At 41.3% G+C, this 13,123-nt stretch overlaps 1 protein-coding gene across 1 annotated transcript in view; it reads left to right on the forward strand.

Moving 5' to 3' along the window:
* Positions 1-1,797: 1,797 nt before the first annotated feature.
* Positions 1,798-13,123, forward strand: part of LOC134351106 (cytotoxic granule associated RNA binding protein TIA1-like) — a 67,345-nt gene continuing 56,019 nt past the window's right edge. The window contains exon 1 of the mRNA XM_063057187.1: positions 1,798-2,036. Within this exon, the coding sequence (XP_062913257.1) occupies positions 2,002-2,036 (35 nt within the window). The 5' untranslated portion in view covers positions 1,798-2,001. The remainder of the gene's footprint in view (positions 2,037-13,123) is intronic.

A 13,123-nucleotide genomic window follows, 5' to 3' on the forward strand; every position in this document is an offset into this window, starting at 1 on the left:
TCTCCCTTGCTCCACTCTCCTCTTCTATCAGATTCCCTCCTTTCCAACCCTTTACCTTTCCCACTCACCTGGCTTCACCTATCACCTTCTAACTGTCCTCCTTCCCCTCCCCCTTCCTTTCTAGTCTTGAAGGAGGGTCTCAGCCCGAAAAGTCAACTGTTTATTCATTTCCATAGGTGCTGCCTGACTTGCCGAGTTCCTCCAGCATGTTGTGTGTGTTTCCCTGTTTCATTAATGTCCCTGAGGTAAGAAGAAAAGGCAAAAGAACACACACAACCTCTCAGAGAAAATGATGGCAATATGAAGTCACGCAGATAGCTTTTGTCTTTCTGTAGATGTTGCCCAATCTGGCGATAGCCTCCAGGATTTTCTGCTTTTATTTGGACACTATGCGATCTAAACTAAAAACTAGGAAATCTGATATCCTTACTTTGGCTTGTCTAACCCTCAGCAATGAAGTGGATTTTTTAAATTACCTCTGAACTCTAGTAGAAAACCATTCAGATACATCAAGCTGCCACAAAAACCAACAATAAGCAGAGCAAATGGCAAGTGGTACATCTGAACACCTCCAATTTCTCTCCAAGCCATACACCATTCTGACTTTGAGTTGTATCATCAATGTTTCATCAATGGTAAGACCTATACTCCTTCCTAAGACCTCTCCTTACCATCAACACAAAGGTTGTAGCAATAATAAAAGGTGTATTACTACCAGGTTAATTAAGGTCATAAGGCTATAAGATATAGGAGCAGAATTAGGCCATTTTGCCATTGAGTCTGCTCTGCCATTTCATCATGGCTGATCCATTTCCCTCTCAACCCCAAATTTCCTGTCTTCTCCCAGTATCCCTTCATGCCCTGACAAATCAATAATCTATCAACCTCTGCCTTAAATATACCCAAGGACTTGTCCTCCACAACTGCCTTTGGCTCCAAATTCCATAGATTCACACTCTCTGGGTAAACACCAAGTCTCCTAATCTCTGTTCTAAATGGATGTCCCTCTACTTTAAGGGGCTGTGTCCTCTGGACTTGGACTCTTCTAGCGTAAGAAACCTCCTCTTTACATCCAGTCTATTGAGCTCTTTCAACATCCGATAGGTTTCAATGAGATTTCCCCTCATTCTTCTGAATTCCAGAGCTATCATACGCTCCTCATATGATAAGCCTTTCAATCCCAGAATTATTTTTATCACTCCTTTGAACCCTCTCCAATGTCAGCACGTCCTTTCTTAGATAATGAGCCCAAATCTGCTCACATACTCCAAGTGAGGCCTCACTAGTGCCTTAAAAAGCCTCAACATTACATCCTCACTTTTATATTCTGATCCTAATTAAGGATAGACAATTTTAAAAAAAGCAATAACTATAATCATCAGAAAATAAATTAAAACAATTAAATAACGCATTAGATGCATGCAAAAATAATATTTTGATGGAATATATGCAATAGAAATACATCACTGTATATGCCAAAAATCTAAATTAAAATGTTAGCGATTTTTACATCCTTAAATGTTCAATGATCTCCAGATACTTAGCAACTTTTATTTATTGATGAATCTAAAGCGACCAAGTTCTTATGTCGCCCATTGAAATTTCTTTGTGTATATTTTATATTCATTTCTTTATCTATGTATATTTATTTATTTATTTATTTAAACAGATCAATGGATTTAATTCCGACTGAGTTACACGGAATTATTTCGCTGAAAGTTTCCCGAAAGTTTTGCATCCACTTGTGGCTGGCGGGTGACGGGTCGCGCGCCGCGCTGCCAAAAGAGGCCGCGCAGGCGCACTGGGCCTGGCCAGGTCGCCATTTTCTCCGCTTGTGTTTGTGGAGTTATTTTCTTTCTGGCTTTGTTCGGCTGCTGCTCTGCTGCTCCCCTGAAATAAAACCCAGGCGGGACCGTGTAGTTTAAACACTAGAAGAGTGAGGAAAATAATCATTGTGTGTTAACACATTGAACCCTCAGCGCTTTACACGACGCTCCCGCCATGATGATGGAGGACGACGGGCAGCCGAGAACCCTGTAAGTACGCGGTTGAGGGAGGGACGGAGACGGCGGGGCTCGGGCCTTCGCCAATTCTCTCCCAAGCAAACAGTCAAGCAGCCACCCGGCTCTCCCGGCGCCTCAGGTCGGAGAAATGCTTTAAAACTGGGTCCGAGGCCCGTCTTCGGGCCTTGTCGTTTTTCGCCGGAAGGCCTCGGTCCTCGAGTTAGCCGGTTTTTTTTTGGTGACGTGACGGTGCTCGGGGAGAGAGCGGTGCGCTGGTCAGTCAAAAGCCGCACTCTCTCCATCGCAGTCGTATAATAAATAAAATATCAAATAATAGTGTTATTCCATTTCTCCTGAAGTGAAAGGAGTATTTGTTTTCCACAAAGTTGCCTCAGCCTTGAGTTGCCCAATGTCACTCCCAACATCGGATTTCATTTTTTTTGTGACTGAACGATTTCATCACCTCACTTAAACGTCTCTGTTGAGATTGATGTAACGGATTTACTTGCCTTTTTTTTCTCACCACCCTAGGTTGTGTGTGCGTGTGAAAGAAAACGTTCCTTTCGTTTTGTTCGCTGACAAAACTTATTGGGGATTTAACTTAAGGCACGTAGGTGCCTATTGTCTCCCACAATTTTGGAGTTCGGCTATTGAAACAAATTCCTTTTAAGATAAAGCACCCCCTTTCCACCTCACTCATTTCCCGGATTAACGCGACAAATTCAAAACGCAACACCTCCGTTTCAAGTGTTTCCTTTTTGTTTGTGCCGAGATTGACTTCGCAAAATGACGATTAATGCCGTGTTACGGTTGTAGTATCAATATTTCCTGCTTTGTCATCATCTGACTTTTTAAAATTGAGACGAGCGATTTCGCAATTATGAGTATATCAGTAGTGGAATTAGATTGTGTATAAGTAAAGGCAGAACAATATTATAGTTAACATCGAGACACTTTTAAGTTCACATCCCAATCCAACCATTGTTAAATATTGTTAAATTTTTACCTTGGATGACGTCTCATAAAAATGGAAGATACAGTTTTGAGTAGATATGAATAATGAATCTATTCAATATTGGTCAAAAATGAACTATCAGTGAAAAAGTCTTTGTGAATACACTGATTTGTATGTTATTTTTGCTCAATTGGACACATACATAGCAATATATTGATACACAGTGTTAATGCAGGAAAAAAGTCCAAGAAGATTCAGGAGAATGTTATTGAGAAAATTTAACATTGAAATGCCCAAGGAAGTATTTAGTAAAAGGTGAATTTCAAGAAACATATTTCAAGAAGAAGCTTACTTAAGCCCCATCACCCCTACTTGGGCATTGGGGCATAGGTCACCCACAATAGCTCACCATAGTTCTTTGTCCTGGGCCAGTCTTTCAAGTTGTCTCCAGGTGTAGCCCATCTTGGTGTATCAATCCTTTCCCAGAAAAGGTCTCTGGAGCTTCTTTTGGGAATTCTGTAGCACTGGGTTTTTACAGGATTGGGTTTCTACCCCCATGCCCAACCCTCTTCCTTTCATAGGCAGACTTCAGGCCATCCATGGTGGAATTTTTGAAAAAGAAAGTTGGGGGTAAACTCTGGAGCTTCCAGTCTAGAATGCAGAGAGCACAGTGGCAATTAAAATGTATGGATAATCCAGTATTGGAGATAGAGGAACACAATTTGGAAGTTTGTAAAGGTAGAAGGATTATAGATGGAGAGTGGTGTCATAGAGAGATATAGAAACAAGGATGAGCTTTGTTTAAATTTAAGATAATTAATTGGGAAAGTATGTAAATTAGCAAGTTTCAGTTTACAAGGGTGTCAAAAGAGAAAAAGGCAGTCTACCAGGTGTGGATTAGGTTAGACTAAAGAAAATATAATCACAGAATGATGGCTTAATTATAGGTATTCACATTGTTCATTAGTGTGTTCACGGGTATTCATATTGGTCATTAGAGTGTTCAGTGTGGGTATTCACATTGTCATTAGTGTGATCACTGGGTATTCATATTGGTCATTAGTGTGTTCACTGTGGGTATTTGTGTTGGTCATTAGTGTGGTCACTGTGGGTACTCACATTGGTCATTTTTGTGTTCACTGTGGCTATTTGCGTTCATTGTGTTCACTGGGTATTCGCATTGTTCACTGTGGGTGTTCATCGGGCATTGGTGCGCCCACTGTGGGTGTTTGCGTTGGGCATTGGTGCATTCACTGTGGGTATTCATTGGTGTGTTTATTGTTGCATTTATTGCATAATTATATGATTCAATACCTGTATCTGAAATCATGGTAGAAAGTGTAATCATTTATATTACCGAAAAATAATCAAATATTTAGATACAGCAGTGCTATATGTGAGTAAAATTAGTTTTTGCAACGTACACATTTTATTTACTGATCTCCCTAGAGAAGAAAAAAATGAAAATGGCACTCTATGTATTTGCCTAGTGGTGTGGTGTTCTATGCAAAGTATCTTGGAATAGTATCTGGTACCATAGAGATTACCTGATATAATGCGAGAGAGTCTTTTCATCTTGTGGTCTTGAAGTTTGTAAGCAATAATTTCAGTTCACAAGAGTGGGACTATTTGTCTTTTGACAAGCTTGCATTTCCTTTGTGGAGAGTGTGTTATTCTTTTTAAATTTTTGGAATATTCAGTGCCTATAAAAAGTATTCGCCCTGTTTGAAAGTTTTCATGTTTTATTGTTTTACATCATTGAATCACAGTAGATTTAATTTTGTTTTATTGACACTGATCAACAGAAAAAGACTTGTGTCAAAGTAAAAACAGATCTCTACAAAGTGATCACAATTAACTACAAATATAAAGCAGAAAATATTTGATATTACAGCAACACACAAAAAATTCTGGAGGAACTCAGCAGGCCAGGCAACATCTGAAACCCTTCGGCGGGACTGGAGAAAAAATGCTGAGGAGTAGATTTGAAAAGTGGGAGGAGGGGAGAGAGAAACGCCAGGCGATAGGTGAAACTTGGAGGGGGAGGGATGAATCAAAGTGCTATGAAATTAGTTAGTGAAAGAGACAGAAGGCCATGGAAGAAAGGGGGAAGGGGAGGAGCACCAGGGAGAGGCAATAGCAGGCTAGGAGATAACATGAGAGAGGGACAAGTGGATGGGAAATGGTGAAGAGAGACATTACTGGAAGGTTGAGAAATCGATATCCATGCCATCAGGTTGGAGGCTACCCAAACGGAATACAAGGTGTTGTTCCTCCAACAGTGGAGGAGGCCATGTATAGACATCGGAATGAGAAGTGGAATTAAAATGGGTAGCTATTGGGAGAACCAGCATGTTCTGGTGGACAAAGCGTAGATGCTTGGTGAAGCAGTCTCCCAGTCTACATTGGGTCTCACTGATATACAAGAGGCCACACCGGGAGCACTGAACACAGTATATGACCCCAACAGACTCACAGGTGAAGTATTGCCTCACCTGGTGGGACTGTTTGGGGCTCTGAATGGTAGTGAGGGAGGAGGTGTAGGGGGCAGGTGAAGCACTTGTTCCACTTGCAAGGATAAGTGCCGGGAGGGACAAATGAACAAGGGAGTTGCCTAGGGAGTGATCATTGAGGAAAGCAGAAAGCGAGTGTAATTGGTTACAGAAGTATTCACTCCCTTCAAGTCAGTATTTAATAGATGCACTCTTGGCAGCAATTACAGCCTTGTGTCTGGAAGGATTGGTCTCTGTCAGCTTTGCACATCTGGATACCGCAATTTTTCCCCATTTTTCTTTACAAAACTGCTCAAGCTCTGTCAGATTGCATGGGGATCGTGAGTGAATAGTTCTTTTCAAGTCCAGCCACAAATCCTCAAAATGGATTGAGGTCTGGACTCTGATTTGGCCACCCCAGGACATTATCTTTGTTGTTTTTAAGCCATTCCTGTGTGGCTTTGACTTTATGCTTGGGGTCATTGTCTTGTTGGAAAACAAATCTCCCAAAATCGCAGTTCTCTTGCAGACTGCATCAGGTTTTCCTCCAGGATTTCCCTGTAGTTTTCTGCATTAATTTTTTTCTCTACCTTCACAATTCTTTTTAACGGAAGTTTAAGAATTACTCAGAGCACTGAAACGTTACGTTTATCCAGTTATGTTATATGGCTCAGAATGTTGGACAATATCTAGTAACATGAGGAAACGAATTGAAGCAGCAGAGATGTGGTTTTTGAAGAGGATGCAAAGAATATCATGGATGAAACGAATATCTAATGAGGATGTCATGAACAGAGCAAGCACCAAAAGAGAAATGTATGAGATCATGAAAAGACAACGTGACTTCATTGGACATGTGATTAGGAAAGAGGAGTTAGAATGCATGGTAACTTTGGGAAAGATTAAAGGGAAGAAAGCAAGAGGAAGGCAAAGACAAATGATGATGAGGACAGTAGCCAGAGAACTGGAAATGAATACCAATGAATTGATCTCCTTGACCCGAAACAGTGTGTGGGCCATGGCAGTCAAAGCTCAAACTGGGCATGACTCCTGATGATGATGATCACAATTCTTCCAGGGCCTGCTGCAGTGAAGCATCCCCACAGCGCAATGCAGCCACCACCATGCTTCACGGTAGGGATGGTGTGTTTTTGATGATGTGCAGTGTTTGGCTTACTCCTAACAGTGTTTAATCTGATGGCCAAAAAAAAAGCACAATTTTGATTTCATCAGACCATAGAACCTTCTTCCAGCTGTTTTCAGAATCTCCCACTTGCCTTTTGGCAAACTCTAGCTGAGATTTCATGAGTTTTCTCAGCTAGACAGTGGCTTTCTCTTTGCCACTCTTCCGTAAAAGATATGACTGGTGAAATTCTTGGGCTATTGTGTGCACAGTCTCTTCCATCTTAGCCACTGAAGCTTGTAACTCCTGCAGAGTTGTCATAGGTCTCTTGGTGGCCTCCATCACTAGTCCACTTCTTGCACAGTCACTCAGTTTCTGAGGACAGCCTGCTCCAGGCAGATTTATAGCCGTGCCATATTCTTTCCATTTCTTGATGACTGACTTAACTGTACTCCAAGGGATATTCAGTGACATGAAATGTTCGTATATCTATCTCCTGACTTGTGCTTTACAACAAACCTTTTTGTAGAGTTGCTTGGAGTGTTCTTTTGTCTTCATAGTGTAGTTTTTGCCTGGATACTGACTCACTGGCAGTTGGACCTTCCAGATACAGGTGTATTTTTAATACAATGAGTTGAAACACCTTGATCTCCATTTAAGTAATTATGTGACTTCTAAAAACAATTGGCTTTACCAGTGATGATTTGGTGTGTCATATTAAAGGGGGTGAATACTTGTTCAATCAATTATCTTATATTTTATATTTGTAGTTAATTTAGATCACTTTGTAGAGATCTGTTTTCACGTTGACATGAAAGAGTCTTTTTCTGTTGATCAGTCCACTGTGATTCAATGTTGTAAAACAATAAAACATGAAACTTTCCAAGGGGAGGTGGATACTTTTTATAGGCACTATGTGTATAGATATATGTTCATATGTATGTGTGTGTGTATATATACAAACGTTTATACATACACACAAGCCACTCAGCTTGTCAAGCTTGATCTGCAAACATACTATTTTACACTCTCTAGAATTCAACAGAGCATCAAAGGTCCTTTAGTGTTCTTTGCTATTTATTTATCATCAGAAAATGGGTGATCACTGATTCCTTATACATGGAGTGAGGCTTGGGCTGATTAGAGACTAGTAAGATTCATTCCACAGAATTTTCAGTCTTTGACCATTGATGAGAAAAGAGGAACCTAATCAGTTCCCCTCTACCACCACTCTGCTCTGTCTAGCGGAATTAGTCCTTACTCTTAATAATTTCTCCTTTGGCTCCTCCCACTTCCTCCAAACTAAAGGTGTAGCTATGGGCACCCGTATGGGTCCTAGCTATGCCTGCCTTTTTGTTGGGTTTGTGGAACAATCTATGTTCCGTGCCTATTCTGGTATCTGTCCCCCACTTTTCCTTCACTACATCGATGACTGCATTGGTGCTGCTTCCTGCACGCATGCAGAACTCGTTGACTTTATTAACTTTGCCTCCAACTTTCACCCTGCCCTCAAGTTTACCTGGTCCATTTCCAACACCTCCCTCCCCTTTCTAGATCTTTCTGTCTCTGGAGACAGCTTATCCACTGATGTCTACTATAAGCCTACTGACTCTCACAGCTATCTGGACTATTCCTCTTCTCATCCTGTCTCTTGCAAAAACGCCATCCCCTTCTCGCAATTCGTCCGTCTCCGCCGCATCTGCTCTCAGGATGAGGCTTTTCATTCTAGGATGAGGGAGATGTCTTCCTTTTTTAAAGAAAGGGGCTTTCCTTCCTCCACTATCAACTCTGCTCTTAAACGCATCTCCCCCATTTCACGTACATCTGCTCTCACTCCATCCTCCCGCCACCCTACTAGGAATAGGGTTCCCCTGGTCCTCACCTACCACCCCACCAGCCTCCGGGTCCAACATATTATTCTCTGTAACTTCCGCCACCTCCAACGGGATCCCACCACTAAGCACATCTTTCCCTCCCCCCCCCTGCATTCCGCAGGGATCGCTCCCTACACAACTCCCTTGTCCATTCGTTCCCCCCATCCCTCCCCACTGATCTCCCTCCTGGCACTTATCCGTGTAAGCGGAACAAGTGCTACACATGCCCTTACACTTCCTCCCTTACCACCATTCAGGGCCCCAAACAGTCCTTCCAGGTGAGGCAACACTTCACCTGTGAGTCGACTGGGGTGATATACTGCGTCCGGTGCTCCCGATGTGGCCTTTTATATATTGGCGAGACCTGACGCAGACTGGGAGACCACTTTGCTGAACATCTACGCTCTGTCCGCCAGAGAAAGCAGGATCTCCCAGTGGCCACACATTTTAATTCCACATCCCATTCCCATTCTGACATGTCTATCCACGGCCTCCTCTACTGTAAAGATGAAGCCACACTCGGGTTGGAGGAACAACACCTTATATTCCGTCTGGGTAGCCTTCAACCTGATGGCATGAACATCGACTTCTCTAACTTCCGCTAAGGCCCCACCTCCCCCTCGTACCCCATCTGTTACTCATTTTTATGCACACATTCTTTCTCTCACTCTCCTTTTTCTCCCTCTGTCCCTCTGAATATACCTCTTGCCCATCCTCTGGGTCCCCCCCCACCTCCTTGTCTTTCTTCCCGGACCTCCTGTCCCATGATCCTCTCGTATCCCCTTTTGCCTATCACCTGTCCAGCTCTTGGCTCTATCCCTCCCCCTCCTGTCTTCTATCATTTTGGATCTCCCCCTCCCCCTCCAACTTTCAAATCCCTTACTCATTCTTCCTTCAGTTAGTCCTGACGAAGGGTCTCGGCCTGAAACGTCGACTGCACCTCTTCCTACAGATGCTGCTTGGCCTGCTGCGTTCACCAGCAACTTTGATGTGTGTTGATTGATTGCCAAGTCTCAACATTGGCATTCAGTGGCATTGCCATTGGAGTTGTTAAATCTTCCACCATCAATGTACTGGGGGAGGGATGGTTTTTGTTAACCAGAAACTCAATTGGATCAGCCATGAAAATACAGTGACTACAAGAGCAGATCAGAAGGCCTGGATGTCTTAAAGCTTTTCTATCATCTGCGAGCAGGGGTCGAGAACATGATTGCATGCTTAATACTTGAATAGATGAGTGCAGTTCTAACAATTCAAGATCCAGGACAGTGCAGCCCCTTTAATTAGCACCAATGGTACAATATGGCTGTAGTGTATACCTTCTACAAAACACATTGGAAAGCACACTAATGCCATGAGGGAAGAGGCTATGCAACATTCTCCCCAGGACTACTAGACTAAAAAAAGTTACTTTCCCAAGCAGTAAGCCTGATCAACACCTTCACTCAGTAACTCCACCACTGCTTTATTATTTCCTGTCATTCACCTTGTATATAACATTGCGTCTCACATACAGTCAATTTATGTATATAAGATATCTTGTGTATTTATGCTTATTGTTTGCTTTTTAAATTATTATTATATTCTTTATTTTTTGTGGGGTTTTTCGTGCTGCATCAGATCCGGAGTAACTATTACTTCGCTCACCTTGCGCTTATGTACAGGAAATGACTTTAAACAACCTTGACATTGAACTTTTAAAAACTTTTAATGGAATATGTGTATAGTTGAGGATGTTTTAAAATATTTTTCAGTGAGTGACAGTTACTCAGTTGTGCTGGAAATCTTGAGCGACACACACACACAATTCTGCAGCAACTCAGCAAGACAGACAGGTCTTATGAAGGAGCTTGGCCCAAGCTGTCATCTGTTTATTCCCCTCCATAGATCATGTCTGTCTTGCTGAGTGCCTCCAGTATTTTGTATATTGCTCAGTTGTCATAACCAGGTCGGCAATTAGGAGGGCAGTATTTTGGAAATTCAGTTATAAATCTTTCATGAAATGTAAATGTAAACTATTAGATTTTGTTATATTTCTGAATGCAGGCTTGTTTTTCAGCAGTGGGGATTAAGGAGAAAGGTGGGTGACTGCAACCTGTTTGTCAGTGTGAGTGTTTTCCATTTTAATTTTCATCTTTAACCTTTGCAGATTATTATCTAGACTTTAAGTGAAGTTTCTTTGCTCCTATTTAATGAAGTTGCATTGTGATTCTTCAAGTAAGTAATAGTGAGCAAGTAATTTTGTATTTCCCTCCAGTAAACCCACAATGTACTTTCGTAATGGTGTACAATGGCAAACAAATTAAACTGATTAATAATGAGTATATTGTTTACTTAGACACATTATGTACTTGTTTATGATTTTGTTTACTCTGTGAATGTTCTTAATTCGGCATTCAAAACTTTTTCAGTACTGTGGAGGATTTATTGATGACTAAGAGTAAACGTCCAAGATTTATTTATGGCCAGTCGAACAATTGTTGACGCACATTTTAAAAATGCGAGCTGTTACATTGGAGGAGTGATTTCATGGTGGAAGTATGATACTCCCATTTCCTGTAATGTCAAGGAGCTATCTTGTAAAGGGACAAGTGTTTAACTAAATAGAGTAACACACATCAAAGTTGCTGGTGAACGCAGCAGGCCAGGCAGCATCTCTAGGAAGAGGTGCAGTCGACATTTCAGGCCGAGACCCTTCAGGACTAACTGAAGGAAGAGTGAGTAATAGATTTGAAAGTTGGAGGGGGAGATCCAAAATGATAGGAGAAGACAGGAGGGGGAGGGATGGAGCCAAAACCTGGACAGGTGATAGGCAAAAGGGATATGAGAGGATCATGGGGCAGGAGGTTCGGGAAGAAGATGTTTTCAATTAAAATTCTTTTTTCTGTTTCTCCATTAAATTATTACTAATCAGACGTCAATGGAACTGGGTTAGAATTAGTGCCATTATTTTAAGTGAACTGCAAAAATAGTGTCTGGAGATCCTAGTTTTCACTTCAGCCCCAAACCATTTGTACGAATAAAGAAGTTGCTTATAATTTTAAATTAAAAGTGGTTGGCCAAATGGGATGTTGTTTTTATTGTAGCAGCTAGGAAGAACATAATGTTGCTTTATCACTGGTAGTTTTAAACCCTTTAGTTCTAAAGCCCTTTTTTTTTTAGATGGTGTCCCAATTGGGTATGGTTTATTTGTGCAAAAGTACAGCCTAATGAAGGTTAAATATTCAATATATATCAATGGAAACAATTATTCAGAATGTTCATCTTGGTATATTGGGGAGAAAAATGTAGACAATCAATTTTGTAATTGTAAATGATTTTCTAATATGCGTCATGCATGCACTTGATAGAAGTTAAAATTCCTGCCGTTGCCTGTAAGGTGTTGGTAAGTTTGCCCCGTGACTGCGCGGGTTGCCTTCGGGTGCTCTGCTTTTTCCCCACAGTCCAAAAGATGTACTGGTTAGCAGGTTAATTGGTTATTGTAAGTTGCCCTGTGATTAGGGTTAAATCAGGAGATTGCTAGGCAGCATGGCTTGAAGGGCTGGAAGGGCACATTGGTGCTGAATGTCAATAAAAATAAATAAATAATTGCTTTGGCACCATTTGAAGAGGAACAGAGGAGTTTCCCTTTGTTTCTTACTCACCATTGCTGAAGATTACTTTGTCATTATTACTGCTTTTGGATTCTTGATCTGTGCAAATTTCCTGCCGTGTTTCCTGTATTGTAGTAGTGATCATACTTCCAAAGTACAATTCTGAGGAGTTTCCAGGATGTTCTGAGCTTATGAAGGTGCTATAAAAAGCAAAAAACACTTACATTGTTAAATGTGCAAGTTCTGGAGGTTTACAGGGGGAAACTAAATGAATTTGGGTAAAGAACACATCGAGCTAGCAAGAAATGTGAGGCAACATAAAATTAGCGCTTGCTGATCTTTTAAGAATGTTATAATTAATTTATACTATTGTTTATGTTTCAGCTGTTTACGGTGCTAATTATACAGTTTGAGTACTGTGCTCAATTCTGGTTGCCACATGATGTGAAAGGTATGATTGCACAGGAAATTTGCGTGATGTTTCAGCTATGAGGAAAGATTGGATAGTTGGGGAACTTTAAAAGTGTGAGGTATTGCACACTTATGGGTGATTAAAGTGCAAGAGAAAAGTACACAGTATGTATTACGACTCTCAAGAGCATTGATATACATAGGGATCTTAGGGCGGTAAATAGCAACAAGTAAATAAGGTGGTAAAGAAGACACCTACAGACCTATCTTTGTTTGGGGTCTTGTGTAAAAGTTGGAAAGTTTTATAGTAGTTGTATGCAACTTTGGTTAGACAGCATTTGGAGTACTGAGTGCAGTTCTGGTTACTGCAATACAGTGTAGATGTGAAGCCATTGGAGAGGGTGCAGAACAGGCTGTTCAATGGATTAGAAAGGATTAGCTATAAGGAGAAGTTGGACACACTTGGATTGTTTTCTCTGGAGCCTTGGAGGCTGAGGGGTGACCTGATAGAAGAACATAAAATCATGAGGTGAGTACATAGGGTCTTTTTCTCAGGGTGGAAATGTCAAATACTGGAGGGCATAGGTAAGGTTGGAGGGAGTGACTTCTGCCAATATGGTGCCAGTTACCAATGGCAACATTGTGCAGACAGCTTACAAAACTATAGGATAC

This window comes from Mobula hypostoma, chromosome 8 (assembly GCF_963921235.1).
Source record: "Mobula hypostoma chromosome 8, sMobHyp1.1, whole genome shotgun sequence".
NCBI lineage: Eukaryota > Metazoa > Chordata > Chondrichthyes > Myliobatiformes > Myliobatidae > Mobula > Mobula hypostoma.